The sequence below is a fragment of the Oryza sativa genome, chromosome 2 (genome assembly GCF_034140825.1).
Source record: "Oryza sativa Japonica Group chromosome 2, ASM3414082v1".
Lineage (NCBI taxonomy): Eukaryota > Viridiplantae > Streptophyta > Magnoliopsida > Poales > Poaceae > Oryza > Oryza sativa.
The window spans coordinates 5,557,740-5,582,087 of record NC_089036.1 but is presented as its reverse complement, the minus strand read 5'-3'; the positions used below and the strand labels follow the sequence as shown (position 1 = coordinate 5,582,087).

At 44.3% G+C, this 24,348-nt stretch overlaps 6 protein-coding genes and 1 non-coding gene across 7 annotated transcripts; 3 read left to right on the top strand and 4 right to left on the bottom strand.

Moving 5' to 3' along the window:
* Positions 1-1,523: 1,523 nt before the first annotated feature.
* On the bottom strand, positions 1,524-1,604 carry TRNAL-AAG (transfer RNA leucine (anticodon AAG)). The gene has a single exon. It is a non-coding gene; the product is annotated as a tRNA-Leu (tRNA).
* Positions 1,605-1,699: 95 nt separating this feature from the next.
* Positions 1,700-3,559, top strand: LOC4328636 (peptidyl-prolyl cis-trans isomerase FKBP16-1, chloroplastic). The gene is made up of 8 exons (XM_015767532.3): positions 1,700-1,808; positions 1,899-2,087; positions 2,200-2,234; positions 2,451-2,544; positions 2,676-2,736; positions 2,854-2,899; positions 3,035-3,105; positions 3,275-3,559. The coding sequence occupies exons 1-8, from the start codon at positions 1,747-1,749 to the stop codon at positions 3,350-3,352; spliced, it is 636 nt and encodes a 211-aa protein (XP_015623018.1). The 5' UTR covers positions 1,700-1,746; the 3' UTR covers positions 3,353-3,559.
* A 321-nt stretch (positions 3,560-3,880) lies between these two features.
* On the bottom strand, positions 3,881-5,428 carry LOC107275836 (disease resistance RPP13-like protein 4). The gene has a single exon (XM_066307214.1). The coding sequence runs from the start codon at positions 5,426-5,428 to the stop codon at positions 3,881-3,883; it is 1,548 nt and encodes a 515-aa protein (XP_066163311.1).
* Positions 5,429-9,005: 3,577 nt separating this feature from the next.
* On the top strand, positions 9,006-10,203 carry LOC107279962 (uncharacterized). The gene has a single exon (XM_015768863.1). The coding sequence runs from the start codon at positions 9,691-9,693 to the stop codon at positions 10,201-10,203; it is 513 nt and encodes a 170-aa protein (XP_015624349.1). The 5' UTR covers positions 9,006-9,690.
* A 4,868-nt stretch (positions 10,204-15,071) lies between these two features.
* On the bottom strand, positions 15,072-17,073 carry LOC107276465 (disease resistance protein RGA2). The gene has a single exon (XM_015772172.2). The coding sequence runs from the start codon at positions 16,852-16,854 to the stop codon at positions 15,322-15,324; it is 1,533 nt and encodes a 510-aa protein (XP_015627658.1). The 5' UTR covers positions 16,855-17,073; the 3' UTR covers positions 15,072-15,321.
* A 2,321-nt stretch (positions 17,074-19,394) lies between these two features.
* On the top strand, positions 19,395-21,362 carry LOC4328635 (uncharacterized). The gene is made up of 2 exons (XM_015772174.3): positions 19,395-19,551; positions 20,377-21,362. The coding sequence occupies exon 2, from the start codon at positions 20,448-20,450 to the stop codon at positions 21,027-21,029; it is 582 nt and encodes a 193-aa protein (XP_015627660.1). The 5' UTR covers positions 19,395-19,551; positions 20,377-20,447; the 3' UTR covers positions 21,030-21,362.
* Positions 21,363-21,971: 609 nt separating this feature from the next.
* Positions 21,972-23,455, bottom strand: LOC4328634 (uncharacterized). Its single transcript, XM_015772173.3, has 2 exons — positions 23,292-23,455; positions 21,972-23,173 (listed from the first exon to the last, which is right to left on the bottom strand). The coding sequence occupies exon 2, from the start codon at positions 23,040-23,042 to the stop codon at positions 22,056-22,058; it is 987 nt and encodes a 328-aa protein (XP_015627659.1). The 5' UTR covers positions 23,043-23,173; positions 23,292-23,455; the 3' UTR covers positions 21,972-22,055.
* Positions 23,456-24,348: the final 893 nt, after the last annotated feature.

The following is a 24,348-nucleotide window of genomic DNA, read 5'->3' as shown; positions in this document are numbered from 1 at the left end:
AAAATAACTTTATTTTTTTAATAGTAGAGATATTGACAGGTTCATCGAGCGATTTCTAAATATGAACCGACTCGATAAGAATGATAACCACGAAGATCAACCGGTTAGAGTCTGTTTTAGGGCTATGTTTTTGTTTTATGCGAAGGGCTATAGTAAGCAACGATTTTGGTAAAATGTTTTGTTAGGTATTTTGCCCATAATTTCACTGTAAGTCGAGAAACCCAAAGTTCGACATGTAATGACACGATATAGCTTGTACTTTTAGGATGTAGAGTTGTGGATATTTGAAATAACCATGCAAAATATTGCCAAACTAGATTCGTTATTTACTGTTCTGAAAGGTTATCATTCCGGCAGATGTTATGAAGTTGTGAGTTTAGGGTTTTCGTCATTAGAGAGGTCGTAATGGTTTTCTACTTTCACTCTAGACTAACATTTATATGTATTGGTGGCCATCGCATATAGGGTCGAACGCATCATATAGCATGAAAATTGTTTTTACAAAATTTTTACAGGATTCCCCAATCTGAACTCTTTGTAGGAGTAAGAAAGAATCTCTCTTCTTTATTTTTTTAACATCCCACTTTTATCATAATGAACATTCCAAGTCACTTTATCGAAAATCCACACGAAGAAGTAAGTTTTGATTTTTAAAAAATAAAAAAAAAGTAGAATAATGCACACTCCAAGCCAGATCCAACATGATGAACACACCAAGTGAGTTTTCTAAAAAAAAAAATCCACCCCGTGAAGTGTATTTTGATTTAAATAAAATACTATTATGAAAATTAAAGATAATTTTGCCGGTATTTTGGTACGTTAGTTTTCAAAAAAAAATCCACTCCATGAAGTGTGTTTTGATTTAAATAAAATACTATTATGAAAATTAAAAATGTTTTTGCCTGTATTTTGGTACGTCATCCGTGTATGAGTCGGTTTTTAAATTCGTTTTCTTTTGAAAATACATATCCGTATTTGAGTCGGTTTTTAAAATCGTTCACTTTTGGTAATAATGAAGGAATCATATAATAAATCTATTTAAAAAAACTCGCATGTTAACTTGGAATGATCGGACTCCTAACTGCAGTTCATGATTTTCTAAAAAAATATATATCCAAGCGAACTCCCAGAGTGAATTTTATCTAAACTAAATCATATAACAATAATAAGATTAAAATAGACTTCACCTGTTGCAACGCACGGGCATTTTTTTTAGTAAAATAAAAAATGAATAATGAACACTCCAAGTCAGTTTTAGCTAAACTCCACTCCAAGGAGTAACTTTTGACTTAAGTTTTATCTTCCCCTCATCCCCTCAAAAGTACACTTCAAGAAGTTAGATTCGATTTTTTTTAAAAAAAAAACTAAAAAAGGAGTGTTATACCAAGTCAGTTTTTATCTAAATTACACTTCGAAGTTAGATTCGAATTAAAAAAGATTCGATTTTTAAAAAATAAAATAAAAAACTAAAGTCCTTTTCAAGAAGTTAGATTCGATTTTTAAAAAATAAAATAAAAAATGAGTGTTGAGAGTGGGATTTGAATCCACGCCCTTTCGGACCAGAACCTTAATCTGGCGCCTTAGACCAACTCGGCCATCTCAACTTTTGGTGTCAGTGCGTTTATTTAGATCTATAATCAGAATCTTTCAGTGCGCCTTCGTTGGATAAGCCGCCCTCTCCCTCCCGCTGTCCACCTCCACCTCACAGGCACACCATCCAGGCTTCGCTTCCTCCAATCCACGACAATGGCGCCCGCGTCGCTGACGAGATTGACCAACCCGTTGCCGTGCGCCTCTCCATCTCCAAGGTAAATGCGGCACGCGGAGAAGTTCTCCTGGATGTGTTCTTTTCTCGGGGTCTGAGTTTGCTTGCTGTTCTTGGGCGCGCTCTCGATCAGATGCCGGCGCCGGCCGGGGAGATCTCCGCCGGCGAGGGCGGCGGCGTGCGGGGTGGTTTCCAGGAGGAGGGCGGTGTCGGAGATGGCGATTCTTGGCGGCGCCGCCGCGGCCGCGGCCTCCTGCTGCGTCGATCTCTTCTTCGCCCACATGCCTGCCCGTGCCGCCACGCTGGAGCCTGATGTGATCAGGTGATCATGCTCATCTGGTTGGTGTTGATGAGATCTTTTATTGAGATGGAATTTTCGAATTTCGATGGTCACTGAATCCGATCTGATTTGATTTCCCTTCTGAAGTCTTCAGGTACAGAAAGCTGGACAGTGGAGTGAAGCTTGAAGGTAAAATATACATACATTGCAATTACTGTTACCAGTGGTTCTAAAGGATTTGCCATTGGACCCACATGTCATAGATACATGAGATCCTACATGTCATAGACAGCGAGTGGCAAATCATTAATTGGCACATCTTAAGACTATCAAATAATTGAATGTCCCGTTTTTTTATATCTGTCTGCTCATGAAAGAACTCATGTTTCTCCATATTTGATCAAGATGTTGTGGATGGCGAGGGTCCAGAAGCACGTGAAGGAGATGTCGTGCAATTCAACTATGTGTGCCGCCGCGCAAATGGTTATTTCGTGCATAGGTGAGGAAAGATGACACTGGGTACAAATTCAGCTCAAGAGACCTCATGTCATGTACGGATTATCAGTGTCAGTACAATCTGTCCATGTCCATTCATTTCTTTGATCTCATTAGCTGCACTCTGTGATCCAGCACGGTTGACCAGTTTAGCGGCGAGAGTAAGCCGGTCACACTTGCACTTGATGGAAAAGAGGTTATTAATTAGCTCCGCTCCTGAAAACTTCGCATCATTCAGATATCCTCACATTTTTCAACAGTTTTGAGTTATTCTGATATCTGGTTTAATAGTCTTGTTTTAAGTCATTTACAGATGATTCGAGGTCTCAAAGACGTCATCGTTGGAATGAAGACAGGAGGTAATTAGATTGCTGAATTACAGCATACTGAAACTCTGCATGCTAATCACTTTAAGAACAATGTTTTTCATCTCTGAAAATACCATGGTTTTTAAGCACATTAACGTTTTCCATCTGTTCATGGCTTGAGTGTAGGTAAGAGGAGAGCTCTGATACCTCCTCAAGTAGGTTACACTGATGAGAGCTTGCAGCCCATACCAGAAGAGGTACAAGTTACAAAACTACCTGATGAGCTAAGCTGATTGCTGCAACATATTCATCCTGTGCATTTTTTTCTGTCGTTTTTCCACTTGATTTGAACTAAGCTGATTGTTTCAACATATTCCTTGTCTGTGATTTTGATCATATTTGCACTTAATTTGATTGCGATCGCAGTTCGGTCCACGGCGAAGCCTCCTGTCACATGCCAAGGAGCCTCTGGTGTTTGAGGTTCAGCTGCTCAAGGTCCTCTGACCCTGAATTTTTCTGCCATTATCTAATCATCACATCCTATAGTGTTCACTCTTCAAAGAATATGCATTTCTCTTTCAGAATAAACTCAGAAAACTGTACTGTTTCATATGTATAAGATACAGTGATCACTTGCTGATTTGAAACGCAACTAGCAGCAAGTTGAATCAATGAAAGAGACAATGAACAGCTTCTAGCCAGTCTTCTTCAGATCACCATCCATTCCTGAGTCAAATTTGTACGACGAACGGCGCAATCATCCATTTTTTGGTACTATTCGTGCAAAAAAAAATTGAGGCCCTGTTTTTTTCCCTAGTTATTCACCGGATTATTTCCGCGGATTATCTGTTCTATGCTTCTAAAAATGTGATCTATCAAAAACAAATTGCTTCTACTGCATTACCACTTTGTTCTAACCTATTCTATTTGTTAGGTTTGTACTCTACAATATAATAGTTAATTTGTTAATAATCAAGTAGATAATCCGCGTCACTAATCCGGTGAATAATCTGTTTAGAACACTGGAATAATTCATTGTTTGTTGTCAGTGTCACTGTCACTGATCGTGCAATGAGCGGTGTAGTAGATGCAGTAGGAAGGGAAGACTGACTTGCACAGCAACACGGGCAACTCCGGCGAGCGGCGGCGGCGGCAGTGATCGCCGGACTGAGTCGCCGGAGGAGTAACCAAACAGGAGTCCTGGAGACTGACGATGCCTCTCTCCGGCGAGCGCGACATGGTGACGCTCTGCAAGGTGACGTGCGGCGGGAACAGGCGGCCGGCGACGGCGTCGTCGGCGTAGCCGAGGCACGGCAGGTCGGCGGCGCCGCTGCTCAGCACGGTGCGCCAGAAGCGCGGGTCGGGGCGCGACCGCAGCAGCGCGGCGAGCATCTTGCCGCCGAAGAAGGAGGCGGCGAGGCGCAGCCGCTTGGCGATGGCCTGCCCCGCCGCCACCAGCCGCGGGTCGGCCTCAGCGTCCGCGCCGCCGAACGCGTGCGCCTTGAAGAAGAGCCAGTACTCCGCCGGCGGCGGGGGGCGGAGGGTGATGGTGTCCGCGGCGGCGGCGGCGAGGCCCGCGACGTGCTCGGCGTGCCTGCTCGTCACGATGACCTTGCTCCCTCGCCGGCCGCGCCGCAGCGTCGGCATGATCGCGTCGATCACCCGCCGCCTCCGCGCGTCGACGCTGTCGAACACGGCGAGGAACCTCACCCCGCGCAGCCTCCGCTCGAGGAGTGCCAGCGTCTCGCCGCTGTCGCCGAACACGCTGGTGGTGGTGGCGCTCGCCGCGCCGCCGGTGCCGGCGAACATGGAGCGCAGGAGCAGCGCCGTCTCGCCGGCCGCCATGAGGCTCAAGCAATGGAAGTCCAGCTCAATGATCAGCGAGAAGCGGCGGCGCACCTCGAGGTCGTTGCAGACGTGCTGCACGAGCGTCGTCTTCCCGAGGCCTTGGCGGCCAACTATGGAGAGGACGGCGAGCTCTGCCCCCGCCGGCTCGCCGCCGCCATCGCCGTCGCTGTCATGCAGCAAGAAGTCGAAGACGCGGCGCCTCTCGACCTGCCGGCCAAACATCTGGTTGTCGGCGTAGATGTTCGTGTTCAGCGGCCGGTGCAGTGCCGGCGGGCAGCTCTGCAGCATCGTGATGAACCCGGTGAGATCGCCGGAGACGCTCTCCAGGTCGGCAAGGACGCCGTCGAGCTCCGCAGCCGCGCCGCCGTCCCAGAACACCAGCCTCCTCGCCGCGACGCGCAGCCGCTTGGCCGGGTTGAGCGGGTTCGCCACCGCCGCCTCGCCGCGCCCGCCGCCGTCGTGATCCGTCGCCACGGGGAACGCGTCGAGGAAGTAGCGGCCCTGGAGCGCGCCGTCGACGAGCTCGGAGAGCCACGCGAGGAGCGCGCGGCCGGTGATCCGCCTCGCCTCGGCGGCCTCCACCGCGCTCTCGATCCTGACGACGAGGCGCCGCAGCCTGCGCAGCTTCTCCTCGGCGTCGCCCCGCCGGTCGCGCAGCTGGCCGGCGACGAGGGACATGAGCCTGCCGACCATGTCGGCGACGACGCCGGAGACGATGGCGTCGCTGGCCATGTGGGAATTCGAAGGTGGTGGAAACGAGCTCAACGGCTCAAATCTGGTGCAAAGTCAGACGGGATTAGACTAAGCACCCATTATATGATTATTATATCCCACTTATTTGGATACATACCATTTTGAACATATTTTAAGTCAAACTTTAAAATTAGGGTAGGATTTGCATCATGTCTCTTTCCATGGAGGGGCCGAGGGGGACACAGGAATTTTTGCATTACTCTCTCTTTCTGTTTATTTTTATTTGATGTTGGATAGTTTTTATTATGGAGTATATTATGTATATATAAACTTTGAACGCTCGTATTTTTGCAAAAAAAGTTAAATATTGAAAAAAAAAGTTGCATAGCTCCTTCATTTTTTTAATATACGATGGCATTAACTTTTTGTTATATGCTTGTCTATTCATCTCATTTTAAATGAGTAAACTATGTTGTACATGAACTTTGCGTGGTGTGTACAAATAGATACACCAACATGTAAATTGCTCGTGTTCTTTGCAATAACTTGGCTAGTTCATGCGAACCAGGCCAAAACAATTCACGCAAGAAAAATTGATCAGTCTTGATGAAACCTTTGCAAGCATACTTATTTTATTCTGAAAAATAAAATCCGTACTACGGTAGGGCAAGCAGCCAACAAGAGATTGCAACATAATTATTATTGTTGACTACTATGTTCTACAAAGCACAAGTACAAATAACTACTAGCATGCATGTGTGTCATTCTTTTTTTTAAGAAACATAGTACAAACGTAGACACTCACAACGCGCATACATTCCCTCCTATGAATGCACACACGCACACCTTACCCCTATGAGCACCTCTAGAAGACTGGGCCGATATATCTTGGGACTGATGAAGTCACCACGGGCGTCTCGCTATCGACGGGTACGTCGCCATGTGTGTCATTCTGGTACTATATATTCAATCATTTTTGAATGTGTAGATTGTTTTGGACTAGGTTCGCTAGGCACGTTATTATACCGGGATGAGCAATTTGTAAATTGTTTTACCTTATTTACACCTACCTCACACGTTCATGTACCATGAGTGTAATTTACTCTTTAAAAATTTATGTAATTGTCATTTTTTTAATTGATTTATTATTTAAGATTCTTTAAGTATGATTTAAATTTAAATAAGACAAATGGTTAAAAAATCAATATCGATATATATTTTAAAAATGAAGGTAGTACTCTCTATTTTAAAATATAGGGTGTATTTTATTTTATTAGAATAAGATTTTGATTAACAATTGCTTCTCTAATATATTATTTATGTCACAAAAGTATAATTATATGGAAGAAATTCATATTTTTAAGGCAAATCTAACAACATCAATATCTTTTAAAAAAATTATAGTGTAATAGAGTAATTATTGGTCTAAGTCTTGTTCTAACAAAATAAAATATACCCTATACTTTAAAATAGAGAGGGAGTACTTTTTATTGGTCAAAGATAAAATCAAGCTTGTCAACCGTGTCAAGTAAGAGAGAACGGAGGAAACATGTCAGCACTTTGGCTGGTCGTTGTGGCTTATTAGAAATGATTATGTTGTCAACAACATAATCATTATAAAATCACCCTTTCAGGTGTTATGCAAAACGACGATGGTTACGCAGAAATGGAAAAGGGTTGCAAATAGAGGAGGATGGCGACCGGTGGATGGGCTTTCCGATGTCTAGTTTTATGGAGTTAAAACTTAAAAAGTGTTGTTTTCTTTTGCCGTGTGTTTAGATGTCAGACTCTTTTGCTGTCAGTCCTGGAGAATGCTCAGCGCCAATACAAGTAAGAGGGTGTTTATATTTAGGGGTGTAAATTTTTGGCGTGTCACATTGGGTATTATATAGAGTGTCGCATGGGGTGTTCGGGTACTAATAAAAAAATAATTACAGAATCCGTCAGTAAACCGCGAGACGAATTTATTAAGCCTAATTAATCTATCATTAGCAAATGTTTACTGTAGCACCACATTGTTAAATTATGGAGCAATTAGGCTAAAAATTCGTCTCGCAAATTAGCCGCAATCTGTGCAGTTAGTTTTTTTAGTCTATATTTAATATTTAATATAGGTGTTCAAACATTCGATGTGACAATGTGTAAAATTTTTGTGGGGTAACTAAACAGGGCCTAAGATGATAGAAATGGATTATACAAATTGTCATATCACATTTGTATTTATATAAAAGAGAGAGAGAGGAGAGAAAAGAAAATAGCCTACAAATATGTAGTAACTGCAACATGGACCCCAATAAATCCTATAAAATCTTTATTCTCGGTGAAGTACGGCAGCCATGGCTCCTGCTGCCACGTAACCGCAGCATCCTCTCTTCCATCCTGTATAAACTACAGTAGTAAACACAACCGTCCATGGTACCGAGTGTCAGAGGCCTGATACAGCCCATTAACTTTTTACCAACAAGTTTTGCAAAAGAACCCATTTCATTTTGTTAATTACATAATAATATTCTTTGCTTATAGGCTAACAACTTTATATGGTTATTGTCAGGGTTATGGATACCACATACCTAATAGTAGTTGACTAAATCTCGACAGGATCCACCACATACCATATCCTATACGGAAACAACCTTCGAATATAGGAGGAGTTCTGCATAAGGAAAGACAAACAGAGTTCTACATGGAAACGACAAGGACTACTCGGATTGTATCCATATTGGTTTCCTTAGTTCTACTTGGACAACGGGATACCTATGGGTATAAATACAAGACCCCCTAGGAAGAGAGGGGACACACCCACCATGGGACACACCCACCACGGACAATATAGACGCCACAAAGTCACAACATACAAACCAACATACGCCAAGATAAGACATCGGATATTGACTTAGTCCCCTACAGTGTCTCCGGATACTGTCAGGAGAGATGAAAGCGCTATCTCTGATCTCGCCGGGTACGGACTCGAGGAGAAAGACTACCCTGTTATCCATTATGAGTCAGACCTTCAGACCGGCATGTCGACAACAGTTAGATAGGCTACCCCAAATATTGTACTGGTGTGATTATGATGAATAAGAGCAATACCGGCTTCGGCCAACAGGATGTAGGGTTATTACCTGATAATTCAGGGGCCCGAACCTGTATAAAATTCCTCGCCTTCATCTCTTTTACCTCAATCTCGCATATACCCTGGTACCAACGATCCCCATACTATGCAAATACTGGAATCGCGACATCAAACGTCGACAATTATATTCCACAAACCCAATGAAATAAATGTGATATAGCTATTTTACCATGTTCTACGTGAAGAGTGTGACAAAACGAGTATATTTTCACTATTACAGTAATACTACATGTTCACCTTACATATGTACTACTATAATATAATTTTTAACTAATGAATAATTACAGAACCATTCACTTTTTATTTGTGTGATAAAAATATCTTAAATTATGTGTCTCCAAAGGGGAAACGTTTAGCTGCTTTTCATATGACAAGCTCATGCCCTATATCGATTATCATAAGAACACATATATCAAAGAGAGTGAAAAAGAAGCAAATTTTTTCGTATATAAAGCACATATTTTCTTTTTTTTTCAAACTACTATGCCCAAAAAAAATGGTTTCACATTAAATTACTACTCCCTTCGTATTTTAATGTATGACGCCATTGATTTTTTTATCAACGTTTGACCATTCATTTTATTCAAAAAAGTTATGTAATTATCATTTATTTTATTATCACTTGATTTATCATCAAATATTCTTTAAGTATGGCATAAATATTTTTATATTTGCACAAAAAATTTGAATAAGACGAATGGTCAAACGTTGTTCGAAATGTCAACGGCGTTATACATTAAAATACGGAGGGAATATGTTTTAAACACGTTGAATATAATCACCGCAGCAACACGCGGAGTGCTGGCTAGTTATATGTGAGATGGGTGGATTAGAAATTAATGATATAATATATATTTACAATTAATTGATGTATGAGTAGACTATTATGTAGTATGCTATATATGATATTTTAATTTTTAAAGCTAGTAGTTGACTATATTATTACTTGTTCTTATTGATGTGTTTGTGTTAGCATTTTAAGTTGGAATCCCGAGCAGGGGTTGTAGGTGTGTGTGAACTAGCATGCCAATGGGCCAAGCATGCCTTGGCCCAGGCTTCGGCCTATGTCGTGGAGGACTCCTTTGCCAGCGACACGGAAGTTTCTGATACCCAAGTCGTCGTGGACATCCAAGCGGTGGCTGTGACCGAGCTCGACCTCTATGGGTTGATGGAGAGCAAGCTCCAAGACGTTGCTGTTGATGTGGCCGGGAGCGAGGTCGATGCCGTCGTTACCGTACGTGAGGAAGCTATGGCCGTGGCTGAGATGGAGTTCCATGGCGCTGCAGTTGATGTGACCGAGAGTGAGGTCCGCATCGTCCTGGCCGTACGTGATGAAGCGATGGCGATGGTTGTGGCTGTGCCCAAAATGGAGCCCAATGGTGCCGCAGTTGCTGTCACCGAGAGTGAGTTGGATGCTGCCATGGCTGTGGCCGAGATGGAGCTCGATGGTGCCACAGTTACTGTCGCCGAGAGCGAGCTTGATGCCGCCGTGGATGTGGTCGAGATGGAACTCGATGGTGCCGCAGTTACTGTACTTGAGAGCAAGCTTGATTCCGTTGTGGCTGCATACGAGGTAGTCGTGGACGTGGACGCGTTTATTGAGCAATCTCGAGCATATTTTCTACACAATATGCTTGAAAAATGCTGTCATTCTGAAAACAGATGCAATCGATATAAATAGTGAATCTATAGGTACTATTTTCAGATTTTTGCAGACAGGATGTTTTGCAATGATAAAACTATACTCATTGAACTATAATCGCTGAACAGATCATTAATGTAGAGTGCTAGGCAAAAAAGCAGAATCTAAAAACAAAAGCTATCCGCGAAATGCATCACATGACAAAGATTAAATTCAATCGTGTTCATTTGCATCATCTAATTACTGAGTATACATCAATGTCCATTAGTATACAACACGTCTATTAATAGAAGAAGTTTACCTTCCTCTCCAGCAGCAGATCCTTGTGTAGATTAAGAATCTCCAGCAGCAATATTATCACCCTGCTCTCCAGCATATCCTCCAACTTGGGCGGAAGTACCTCCATCTCCAGCGGCAACAGCTCCTTCGCCTCCGGCAGCATCAACACCTACGATAGCACAAATAATAAGAGATCACAAACGAATTTTGTAACTAATTCAAACCAGAACTACGACACTACACTGGTGGAGAAACCATCTTTGGTCGGTCAGCCAGATTTCACAATAGTCCCGGTTATATTAAAAACCAGGACTAAAAATATATTTAGTCCCGGTTTAAAAGCTCAGAGGTACTTTTTGATCTTACCAACCGGGACCAAAGATCTATTTATAGTCCCGGTTGGTAACACCAACCGGGAAAAAAGATCGACATACTCTTTACTCCCGGTTGGACTAAAGATCTATTTGTAATCCCGGTTAGTAACACCAACCGAGAAAAAAAAGATCGACATGCACGGGGAGGTGTGCACGCGGATAGGATCGAGGTCTCCTCCTCCCTCCCGCTCCTCTCCCCTTTAACTCCCCGGCTCCTCCTATCCTCTAGCTCTTTACACCTTATCTCTTCCTCTCCTCCTTTCTCTCCCCTTTAACTCCCGGCTTCTCCTATCCTCTAACTAGCTCCTTACACCTTATCTCTTCCTCTCCTCCTTTCCCTCTCCAATCCTCACCACTTCTTGATCTGCAGCGCAGAGGCCCGGCGGCGCCTCTCCTCCTTTCCCTCCCATCCTCCCCACTTCTTAATCTGCAGCGCGGAGGCCGGGCAGCGCGGAGGGCCGGGCGGCCGGTGGCCTTGCGGCGGCGCGCCGGCGGGCAGAGGGCCGGTCGGACTCGCGGCGGCGATCGGTGCTCCGGCGGGCGGAGGGCCGGGCGGCCTCGCGGCGGGCAGCGCACAGCGGCAGCGGGCGTTTCTTTGTTTTTTTTTTTGAGAATTTGTGATTCGGATCTGAGATGTATTTGATTTGTGTGTGATATGAATATGTGATGTATTTGTGATGAATTTTGTAAAAGTTGTGGTGTAATTTTTTTTAAGATTTTGTGATGTATTTGGATATGATCGATTTGAGGATTTGGGGATGATTGATTTGGGATTTTGGGATGGGGATGGAGTGAAATCAATATATTAAAAACAATGAAGAAAAGAATAGAATAATAGAGCAACCGGATCTAGCTAGCCTAGCTCTATCTTGTTACCAACCGGGACTAAAAATGTTCTATTTTTAGTCCCGGTTGATGACACCAACCGTGACTAAAAATGGATTTTTACTCCCGGTTATTTCACCCGGGATCTTTAGTCCCAGATTCATAGTCCCGGTTGGAAAACCGGAGCTATAAAGGGTTATGAACCGGTAGTAAAAGGCACTTCTCCACCAGTGTTACAGATGAAGCGAGAACCATGCGATTCCTAAACCAAAAACAAAGACACATAGATCAGTACATTTATCTGCATCGGCACACACCATGTCATACTCAGGTTCATGAGCAAGCCCAACCCACTCGCCAATGGCATCCTAATCTATGGGAGGCTCAAGATCATCTACAGCTTTGTGTGTGGTAGAGGCAGGGAGGAGAAGATTTGAAAACTAAACTCATTGGTGCATCCCATCACCACATCGCTGCTTATATAGGGCCACTGAACCTGTGAAGTTCAATTTCTGATTTTCATTTTCAGCGAGCGAAAAAAGTCGCGGCAAAAAAAAAAAAAGGCGCCTGATCTGATTGCGAGCGCTGCTATGCGGAGCCGAAGCGTTTTGCGGGCAAAGCCGAAGGGTTGCTGCGTGCGCTGTTAAATACGCGAAGCCGAAGCGTGGGCTGAGGCATGCATGGTCTGTTGGCTGATAAGCGCATAGGAGTAGGATTATAAGCGCGTTTATTGTTTTCGGTTTTAGTGTCAAGCTAAAATATGATGAACGGAGGGAGTATTAGTCTTGTTTGAGTTGTCACGGACGATTCGAGGTCACAAAAACGTCATCATCACAATGAAGGCCGGAATTATATTGCTGAATGAATTACAGCATACAAGCAGAAACTCTGCATGCTGATCCTACCACTTTAGTCACAGATGCACAATACCATAGTAAACATCAACTCTTTCCATCTCTGCATGGTTTTGAGTGCGTGTAGGAGGATCTAAAGCTGATTCTTGCAAAACCTATTCATTCTCTGCATATTGTTATTTTCTTCACTCGATTTGAACTAAGGAGAATGCTGCAACATGTACCTCCTTTGCAAATTAATTTGGTCATTTTTCCATTTCATTTGATTGCGATCGCAGTTTGGGCCGTGGCAAAGCCCTATCTTCACAGCCGGCTAATGAGACAAAACAAAGCCCATCTATCAGATGAAAATGGTCGGTAAAAGATTGGGCCAGTCCCGGATAGCCAACGGCTCATCATTTACTCGACGGCTAATAAACCGTGAGAAAAAGAGTGAAGCAAACGAAAATAACATATTCGTAAAAAAATTATATCTATGTCCTAAGAGATTTAAAAGTCAATACTGAAAATCAACTAAGATAAAAACATTCTTAAAATTAGCTTTATAATTAAGTTTTAAAGTTTAAGTTTTGGATGCAACCAATAAGCCAAAAGTTAAATTATGGGTTCCAGTGGCGGAGCCAGGATAAAATTATAGTGGGGGCTAAACCAAAATGACCAAGAGCAACTAAGAGAGATTTAGGGTTAGGTTAGGATTTTTTGGGCCTTCTAACAACCTTAAACAAAGTCTATATTCCCCCCTCATCTATAAATATATGGATTAGAATTTTAGAAGGATATTATGGGGGCTCTAATGGTCTATTAGGGGGTAGGGGGTTGGTCTAAAGAACCCCCCGCCCCCACGCTGTCTCCACCCCTGATTGCTCACCTTTGTATACATATTAATGGATTTAGACATATATGTATATAGATTCATTAACATCTATATGAATATGGGCAATGCTAGAAAGTCTTATAATATGAAACGGAGAAAGTAAATATTTATAAAAATTTTTAACATAAACTAATAAGATAAATATATGATACTCCCTCCGTTATAAGACGTTTTGACTTTGGTAAAAGTCAAACTGCTTCTAGTTTAACTAAGTTTATAGACAAATATAGTTATATTTATAATATCAAATTAGTTTCATTAAATCAATAATTGAATATGTTTTCATAATAAATTTGTCTTGGGTTGAAAATATTATTATTTTCTCTACAAACTTAGTCAAACTTGAAGCAATTTGACTTTGACCAAAGTCAAAACGTCTTATAACGTGAAACGGAGGTAGTATATCATTATACAAATATGTTTCAGATTTGAACACAAAAGTAACAAATTTAATAAAAATGCGCTCATAAATATTTTGTTTTTTTCTACAACATGTAAGAAGTCAATTTGATAATATATCATATATTGATCTATCTTATCTTTTTTTTAAAAAAAAGTTACATCTATCTAAGTAGCATGTAACAAACGTGCGAATATCTTATCTAACCGAGGGAATAAATAGTTTCTTTAGGAGAAAAGATGGATCAGCCTTTCGTGGAGGAAGTCCCACGGCCACTGAGCTAGGACCTAGGAGAGTTTGTCTTTCCAAATGAAAAGGTAGAAAAATTTTCTCTGTGTATTCGCTTAGGTACACCTGATGCGTGGAACACCGATACTCTTGAGGCTCCATCCATTGTCCTAATAACTTAAATTCAAAGCTAAAATTTTAAAAATTTTGTTCAGAAGTTAGTTTCAATATTAACTTTTAAATCGCTAAAAACACATATATAAAAATTTTACCTATAAATTATTTTTTATTCCCTAATAAATTGTTTTGGTTTATTAAAATTATGGATAACTGATGAGGCTGTTGAACTGAGCGTGGCTAGTAGTACTCAACAAAATCGGCATGTCTAGCTCAATTCTATGGGTGACATGAGAACCATGACAACCACCCTAATTTCGAAACTGAGGACTGAAAATAGTACAAATTCTTGTCTGGATACTCACTCAAAACAAATTCCTTGCCACTGATAACTTGGAACCCATCAGGGGGCGGAGACAGCGTGTGGGCGGGGGGTTTTAGACCCCCTACCCCCTAATAGACCATTAGAGCTCCCATAATACCTCTCTAAAAATCTAATTTATATACTCCCTCCATACTTATAAAGGAAGTCGTTTTGGACAGCGACACGGTCTCCAAAACACAACTTTGATATCTTGTTTCTATAAAAATATTTATTAAAAAATGATATATGTATACTTTTATAAAAGTATTTTTCAAGACAAATCTATTCATATAATTTTTATATTTTCAAACTCAACAAATTGAGAGTTATTTATGATTTATATTTCCAAGGCTTGACTTAAACATTATCCTAAACGACTTCCTTTATGAGTATGGAGGGAGTATTTATAGATGAGGGGCTAATATAGATTTTGTTTAAGGTTGTAAGAAGGCCAAAAAGGCTAAGAAGGCCAAAAAAAAATCCTAACATAACCCTAAATATCTCTTAATTGCTCTCGATCATTTTGGTTTAGCCCCTGCTATAATTTTATCCTGTCTCCACCACTGGAGGAAGTAGATGACAATGAAAAATTTGGGAACACCTCAGGAGGAATGGAAAACCATTTCCTCCTCTCCTGCCATCATCTCATCTTCTCATCTTACACTTTTCTATATGTAAAAGAAATCACTGGACGATTTGAGACGCTATCAACAAGCTGAATCAATGCAAGTGACAACAAGCAGCAGCCGCCTGGTTTTCTTCAGATCACTACAACTCAGATCACTATCCACGAACAGTGCACAATTTTTTTTGCAGTATCCGTGCAGAAAAAAAAAAGAAAATTACTGTTTGATTTCCGTATCATCGATGGTGCAATGCGCGGCGTAGTAGAGGCAGTAGGAAGGGAAGACTGACTTGCACAGCAACACGGGCAACTCCGGCGAGCGGCGGCCGGAGTCGGTGGGAGGAGGAGTCATCAAGGAGGAGCCATGGAGGCCGACGAGACCTCTCAGCGGCGAGCGGGAGACGGTGACGCCGTGGAGGTTCAGGTGCGGCGGGAACAGGCAGCCGGCCGCCGCGGCGATGTAGTCGCCGGTGCCGAGGCATGGCAGGTCTGCGGCGCCGCTGCTCAGCACCCTGCGCCAGAGCCGGTGGTCGGGGCGCCACCGGAGGAGGGCGCCCAGCGCCTTCCCGCCGAAGTAGGACGCGCGCAGGCGGAGCCTCTCGGCGATGGCTTGCCCCGCCGCCGCCAGCCGCCGGTCGGCGTCGGCGTCGTCCGCGCCGCCGAACGCGTGCGCCTTGAAGAAGAGCCAGTACTCCGCTGGCGGCGGGGGGCGGAGGGTGATGGTGTCCGCCGCGGTGGCGAGGCCCGCGACGTGCCTGGCGTCGCTGCTCGTCACGATGACCTTGCTCCCTCGCCGGCCGCCGCGCCGCAGCGCCCGCATGATCGCGTCGACCGCCGGCCTCCTCCGCGCGTCGACGTTGTCGAACACGATGAGCAGCCTCTCGCCGCGCAGATTCTTCTCGAGAAGTCTCAGCTTCTCGCCGACGCCGGAGATGCTAGTGCTCCCCGTGCCAGCGGCGGCGGCGGCGGCGGCGAACAGGGAGCGCAGTAGAGCAGTCGTCTCGCCGGCCGCCATGAGGCTCACGCAGTGGAAGTCCACCAGGATGATCCGCGAGAAGCGGCGGCGCACGGCGGGGTCGTCGCAGACGTGCTGCACGAGCGTGGTCTTCCCGAGGCCGGAACGGCCGATGATCGAGAGGACGCCGAGCTCCGCCGCCGCCGGCTCGCCGCCGTCATCGCCGTCGCCGTCTTGCAGCAAGAAGTCGAAGACGCGGCGCCTCTGGACCTGCCGGCCGAACATCTGGCTGTCCGCGTAGATGTTCGTGGCCAGCGGCCGGTGCATCGCCGGCGGGCAGCTCTGAAGCATCATGATAAACCCGGTGAGATCGCCGGAGACACTCTCTAGGTCGGCAAGGACGCCGTCGAGCTCCGCAGCCACACCGCCGCCGTCGCGGAACACCAGCCTCCTCGCCGCGACGCGCAGCCGCTTGGCGGGGTTGAACGACGACGGCGCCACCTCGACGTCGCCGTCGCCGTCGTGGTCCGCCACCACGGGGAACGCGTCGAGGAAGTAGCGGCCCTGGTGCGCGCCGTCGACGAGGTCCGAGAGCCACGCGAGGAGCGCGCGCCCGGTGATCCGCCTCGCCTCGGCCGCCTCCACCGCGCTCTCGATCCTGACGACCAGGCGCCGCACCCTCCGCAGCTTGTCGTCGACGCCCCTCCGGTCGGCCAGCAGGTGGCCGGCGACGAGGGACACGAGCCTGCCGGCCATGTCGGCGACGACGCCGGAGACGATGGCCTCGGTAGCCATGAAAGAGGAAACCAGCAGCGAGCTTACTCGCCAAGCGTATCCAAATTCCAAATTCTCAAGCACGTTGTAAAACGAAAGAATTGTTTTCTTTCTGTTGTAGAACGGAAATAAAATAATCCATTATTTTTTAAAAAAAAGAAAGTCACGCACGTTGTACTCGCTTGCGCTGCCCTCCCTTCCCTGCACGGCGGCAGCGGGGTCAAATCACGACGACGCGCCATCTCTTGTGCGATGGAGGCGGGCCAGCGTGTGGCGAACCACGACGGAAAGCCGGTGGCAGCGGCGGCGCACGCTGGCGAGAGAGGCTTGGGATAATGGTTTAATCTTTCGGTTTAGGTGGTGTTTGAATCTCCTGAAGATGAATATAAAGATTAAGTGTTTCACGTAAAATGAGGTGATAATAACGTGGAATTAATTGAGTTTTAATTATTACAAATTTGAAAAATAAATTCATCTGATATTTTAGAACAACTTTCATATAGAAAGTTTTCGCACAAAACATATTGTTTAGCAGTTTAAAAATGTGGCACGATAATCTAAAATTTTATCCTCCGCTACAAGCAGAAACGAACAAGGACTTAGTGTTTTTATCGGTGGTGGAATTTCGGGCTGAAATTATATAATTTTTTTTAATAAAATTTAAACAAAATATTACCAAATTCACGAAAAAATATAAAAAAATTAAAAATTTCGACCAAAATAATATCGTATCGGGGGTTTGTATAGAACCGAAATTTTTGAAATTTCAGAAATTTCGATCCAAAAATGTAAACCCTGTTTGGGATCTAGTATCACACAGAGTATATATAAAGTATGAGGCGGGATCTCTCGTCTAGCCTAACAACTAATCTCGGTAGAAGTTACAGTAGCAATGTAGTTGGCAGCTACTTGTGGGCTCTCTCTATATGTAGAATCGTCGTGAAGATGGTGGCTTGTGGATGTCTATTGCTTAATATTATAAGCCATTCTCTTCTTGGAGGCAACATATCCTATACACACAGGTCCTCACGTGTACACACGTGCACACCAACTTAAAAAATATCACCAAAAAATCTAGAAAAAATCATACACATACTTTCAATTGTATTATACCTAGGGTTAAAATCTTAACGTCAAATTCATTATATTTTAGTCGTAACAAAAAAAAATCTGACAGTTTTAAGGTTGCAATTTTGTCAGAATTTTATCTTTTTTGTTATTCTCTATGTAGAATGAATTTGAAGATACGACTTTGCACGTAGATGTAATTATATTGAAAGTACATGTATGAATTTTCCTAGAATTTTTTGTGATAATTTTTAGTTGGTATACACGGTGTGTACACGCAAGAGCCTGTGTGTATAGGATACGCTCCCCTCCTCGGAAGCCTTTTATTTGTAGCAAAAATCGTCTCTTAAATAAGTAGGACTCAGAATTCCTAAATAGGATATGGGCGAAGTAGTCCCTTCAAAGCTGAGTCGAATTGCATAGTCTTTCTTATCGAGGAGATATTGTCCTATCTTCTCATGCATGTAAGCATCCATATTTGAAAATATCTTTCAGTATACATCTGGGTTCACGTTATTTCGAGCTGAGGGAGATAGGTATGTGTACATAAGGTATCATATAGAGGAGTAGAGGCAGTGGCGAAGCCATGATTTAGTGATAGGGTGTGCTGGTCATGAGATGTAAGAACTCGCCAGCGTCTCGGTAGATAATGGTGTAGATCTTGATGGCTCAGTTCATGCTGAGTGGCAGATTGGCCTCACCTCACCTCTTGTTCGCTTTAATATGTGTAGTTGCACCTCGTATAATTATATTTTGAATTTTGTGGTTATTTTGCACTAATATGTAAATAAATTGATTGTTGATATGACTTTAGATATATCTCAACACATTCTTCTAGGTTCATGTAAAAAAACTGAACTTATTTTAGGATAGAGGGTGTATGTCCGAATGCACATTAATATAACATAAAAGAATCATTTTTTAAAATTAGGCAACTAAATAGCACCGAATTTATTGAATACATGAATGACAATACATCATTTCTATTTATCCGATTTAGTTTTGGAGACTTGCAACCACATCGCTTAGTTACATTAATTAACTCAGGTAATCACGTAAAACTAAAATCTATTGGTCAGTTATGTATAGGCTCAACTTGCAACTAACTAATGAGTTAATTGTATGGATTAGATGGCTAATCACCTGGGGGGTTAATTTGCAGCGCATAGGGATGGGGGTGCCAGGCCCACCCCGGCACCCCCGGTGGCTTCGCCACTGAGTAGAGGATATATCCAGTGAAAACCACCAAACAAGTGAAACCCGTAAAAACCCAACCAAAAAGTTTTGCAAATTTATGAATAAAATTATTAAAGACAGGTACATGCATGAAATTCATTATCACCAAATCTCAAGTTTAAACTCAATTATATAAAATAATCAGACAAATTTGGGATACCTTTCTTTAAAAAAAAAGAGAAAAGTTATTTCTATCTTCTTTTTTTTTCAAAAAAAAGGATCGAGCAGAGAAAGCCCACAGTGGCCTGTTTGTAACTGGGCCGGTGCGAGATAGTCGTCACTCCCGGAGTCCGGAGTTCGCTCTCCCGCCGCCGCCGCCGCCGCCGCCTCGCCTGCGTCGATCTCCACCCCGCGAGCGGAGCAGCGGTGCCCGGCGTCGTCTGCTGCTTCCGCCGCATCCTCCCTCGCTCGCTGGTGAGCATCCGCCCGATAACGCGCATCCTCTTTCTCATCTCTCTCCACCCACACTTCTTCTCGAATCTGCGTTAGCCCTAGCTTCTCTCCTAGATCTGGAAGCTGCTTTTTCTCTTTGCCTCTTGCCTTAACCCTAGTAGTAGTAACGAGTTTAGTTGGTTCCCGTGAATATTTGGGGATCTTGGAGGTTTGCTGCTCGCTCGGAGGGAGAGAGATTTTTCGTTGTTCGTCGGGGATTAGTAGATGTTGGGGGGAGGGGGGATAGTCCAAGGATTTGATCTTTGGTGGATATGTATATTTGTATTGTGGGATTTGTATATTTTAGACTGATTAATCGGTAGGAGGTTTGAGTATAAATGAAGTCGATGTGAAGATGGATTAAGCGGCTATAATTGTGGAAATTCATGAGAGAGTCTTTTTGGGTGCTCTTGTGGCAATGGATCAAGCTTCCGACGAATATAGGAACTTGTGTTTGCTCTCCTCACCTGGTTCAAATGGTCGTCGCGGCGGCTCATGCGGCATGTGAGGATCGGTAGGGGTCAAATCTTCTGTGGATAATTGGAAATGATGTTTAGTTCATGGGCGAAATGATCCACATTACCTAGCAATGAGTTATAGGCCAAGTCTATGTGCAAATCAGTTTCCATTTCATTGACTTAACTTCTTGAAGTCATAAACGCTCACGGTAGCTATGTTGCGGTGGTGGACTTCTCTACTGCCTTTTAGTTTGTTAGTCTTGTAACCCTTCTTTTGTGCAAGAGCCAAGAGGCTGTTTATAGGTGCGGTGTTCAGTTTAATCATTTCATTTTTCTTATTCTTGTGCAGGGCAAGGATCTTTTATTGCTTTTCTTCCCCTGGAATTTTTTTAGCTAGCAAGGAACACGGTTGAAAGTAGGATGAGTCTCTCTACCATAGCAAGACGACTATGTTGTTCAAGACCAACATCTGGGGGTCGTCTTTCAGCGGTTTGGGCTCATTTGTACAGCACAGAGGCTGCCAAAGACACAGGTGCTAAGAAGTATAAATACCCTGAAGTCTATGATCCATACGGGCCTATGTCACCTCCATCGCAGAAAGTTGTGGATCTTGCTGATCGCATTGCTGCCCTCCCTCCTGAGGAGATCAAACAGATTGCTCCGGCTCTCCTTCTCAGACTGAACCAACCCCCACCACAGGCAATTTCTGGACAGGGTTTCAGTTTCAGTCCTCAAGGTGGTGGCGGTGCTGCTGGTGCTGCAAAGGCAGAGGAGAAGAAAGCAGAGAAAACAGTCTTTGACGTCAAGCTGGAGAAATTTGACGCTGCTGCTAAAATTAAGATCATCAAGGAGATTAGAACATTCACAGATTTGGGGCTGAAGGAGGCGAAGGAGCTAGTGGAGAAGGCCCCTGTCATTCTGAAGCAGTCACTCACGAAGGAGGAAGCTGAGGCAATCATAGAGAAGATTAAGGTAGCTGGCGGTGTCGCTGTGATGGAGTGAAGGATTAACTCCTTTGGCACTACTACCCTTTTGTTTTCTTCAATTTTTGTTAGCATGGTCAGGCATTAGAGGTCGCAGTATCTCTACACTTTTGTAGGAAATGTTCAGCTGTGACAGGTAAACATGGGCCATGATTTGGTCTGAATAAACTTTCTTCGACCACTACAACTTTCCTGATGTATTATTGTGACATTGGGACCGAGTGAATGGAATGTAGACAGAATTGCCTATGCTGATACCTGTAACTTGTTCTGCATCTGTTATTGTAACTTACAAGCATGCAGTTTTGGTTGAAGTGCAATGGGCATAGAGTACTTGAAACCTTGTCTGCAAGACTGCAACTCTTCATAATGTATTTCACTATCTGGTCTGAATTATACATCACTTTGTAAGAATTTTGCATTGAATTGTCCCATAACTAGCCGGATTGTTTTCTCCTCACGTGCATAGTTCATTCTGCTATGGAAGTAACCGTACTTCTGTGAGCATTTGTAGTTGTTTGAAGATACAATTAATTTGCATATTAGCCTGTTCTACCTGCCTTCTTTTTAGCTCTGTTAGGTTGATGAAACATAACATTTGGTGTGCTCGAATTTAGTAATGACCATTTTTATTGAAATGCAATGGCATGGAATACTTCAAACCTTGTCTGCATATCATATTTCACCATCTGAATTAACATCACTTTGTAACAATGTTGCATTGAGTTGTCCCAAAACTAGTGGGATTGTTTTCTCATGCGCATATGTTGATTCTGGTGTGATATTAACCGTGATTATGTGTCACAATGAGGATACAGTTTGCTTTTTGTTCAGTTAGGTTGATGGAACATGCCATTTGGATTTATTGGTGTGCTTTTTGTTCAGTTTGCTTATTGGTTTATTTCAAACACTATACGATATTTGGATCATTCAAAACTTCCCCTCCATCAAAACTTGCAAAAAAAACGAATAAGCTTTTTTGATTTCATGTAAACAAATCGATCCAAACATCCTGCAAATTAAACCCTGTCTCATGCCCATGACCTCACTCCGTCTTCCACGCCTGGAGGAAGAAGCTGTAGCCACCTTCGTCGCCGATGCCGCCGGCGCCGGCGCCGCCGCGGCGGCCGCACCTGTCCCCGCCCGGCGGCGGCGCGCCGGGCTTGAAGACGAAGACGGCCTGCGCCGCCGGGCCGCCGGCGAAGATCCAGTCGTGGACGTCCCAGAGCACCTGCACCGGCGACTGGTCGACGATCACCGTCTCGTTGCCCCTGAACTTCCACTGCAGGCTCCTGACGTGCACCAGCACGACGCCGTCCACCGTGATCCGCATCTCCGGCTCCCTCGGCCCGGCGATGGCGCTGTCCACGACGATCTCGTGGTCCTTTCTGCCGGCGGCGAGCGGCGCGCGGGCGGCGAAGGTGCGCCTGCCGGAGACGCTCTCGCGGCGCGACACGAGCACGGCGTCGTCGAGCGACGGGCGGGACCTGGTCCGCTTGAACGCGTCCTTCTTGCCGTCGCCGAGGAGGAGGACGACCTCGTCGCGGCTCACCAGCGCCACGTAGTAGCCGGCGGCGGGCTCCGGGCTGCTCGCCGGGAACTTGGCCGACCGGAGGTCCCAGACGATGTCGAGCCGGTCGCCGTCGACGTCGAGCGTCTTGGCGCCCCTCTTGCTCCAGAACGGCCACGGCTTCAGCTCCACCTTGTGGCTGAGCGCCCCGTCGTCCCCGGCTCCGGCGCCGCCGCCGCCGCCGCCGTCGATGGAGATGGTGAAGGACTGGTTGATGAGGGTCCGGTGCCACACGGCGGTCACGTGGCGCGGGGCGCCGTTGATCTTGGCGCGGTAGACGGAGACGCTGGAGCAGTGCGACGTCGTCGCCGAGGACGACGACGACGACGCCGACGACGCCGCCGCCCTGGCGCCGCACGCCGAGTCGTCGCAGGTCGTCGCGCCATTGCCGCCGACGCCGCCGCGGCGGCGGCGCTCGTCCATCTCGCTGGACGGCTCGCAGGATTTGGATCGCTTGTGCATGATCTCTCTCGCAAATCCGATCGAATGGCTTCTCCTGGATCGCTTTGCCTCGTCAACGATTTCTTCCGAATGTTTTGACCGATCGCTCGCTCGATCGATCAAGAACTCGACTCCTCCATGCGCGTCATGCACTGCACGTATACGATGCGCCATGGAGAAATAAAAAATATGAACACAATTTTAATCAAACAAAAAAAAAGCATCATAGGAGCATGACAATTTGAGGATTGGAGGCGATAATGAACTTACATTATATTATCAATCGATCGTGAGAAGAACAAAAACTTGGTAAATTCTCAGTTTACACGCATGCGAGGAACAAGCTTGAGGAAGCGAAGAAATGTTGAGAGGACAACGAACTTTGATGGAAAAGAAGAGAAAAAAAATTCTCCAAATTCGTTGTCACTTTGCATGGATTACTCTGCGTTCTTTTGTAGCTGTATGGTTTTCCCCAAAATGATTAGGCTCCAAGGAATTCGGGCCATGCATGGTCAGCTGGCTGCTATTTACGTCCACAAGAAAATTAAGATGGTCGCATCCAAAGAAATCGCCATGAAAATAGAGTATAAATTGGTCACGAGCTAAGAAAAAGGGGGTTGATGCTTAATTGCTGATGCTGCCATCATCCAATGCGCAAAACACAGCAACAAGCTTTTTTGGCTCCTTTGGAACAAAAGATTTTTGAAGTAATTTTAGATGAATTCAATCTTGTGAAATTTTTTCCTATGTTATCATTTGGATCATATGAATAACTATAAAAAAATCCTATGAAATTACTTTGGATTGACTCAAAACTTGGGAATTTTAGAGGGATTCTAATATAAACTTCGCAATAAAATTGCTTTTTATTCCTATGTTTTTTCATGTGCTCAATTCAAACGACTCTCCCTATAGTTTTTCTGTGTTTTTCTAATATGTACTCTCTCCATCCCTAAATGTTTGATGCCGTTGACTTGTTCGTCTTATTAAAAAAATTTAAGTAATTATTAATTCTTTTCTTATCATTTGATTTATTATTAAATATACTTTTATGTATACATATAGTTTTATATATTTCACAAAAGTTTTTGAATAATATGAACGGTCAAACATGTTTTAAAAAGTCAACAGCGTCAAACATTTAGAGAATGAGGGAATATAATTTAATGTGTTAGGGTATTTCAATCCTGTACTTTTTCTGTTCATGTGTTTTGAGAATCTTATGTTCCAATATGAGCCCTATATGTACTAGAGCGATATTGCCTATATTTCTGGTCGTAAAATCATCATCAAAGACATGGAATGATGGAAACAAGGACCAAAATGA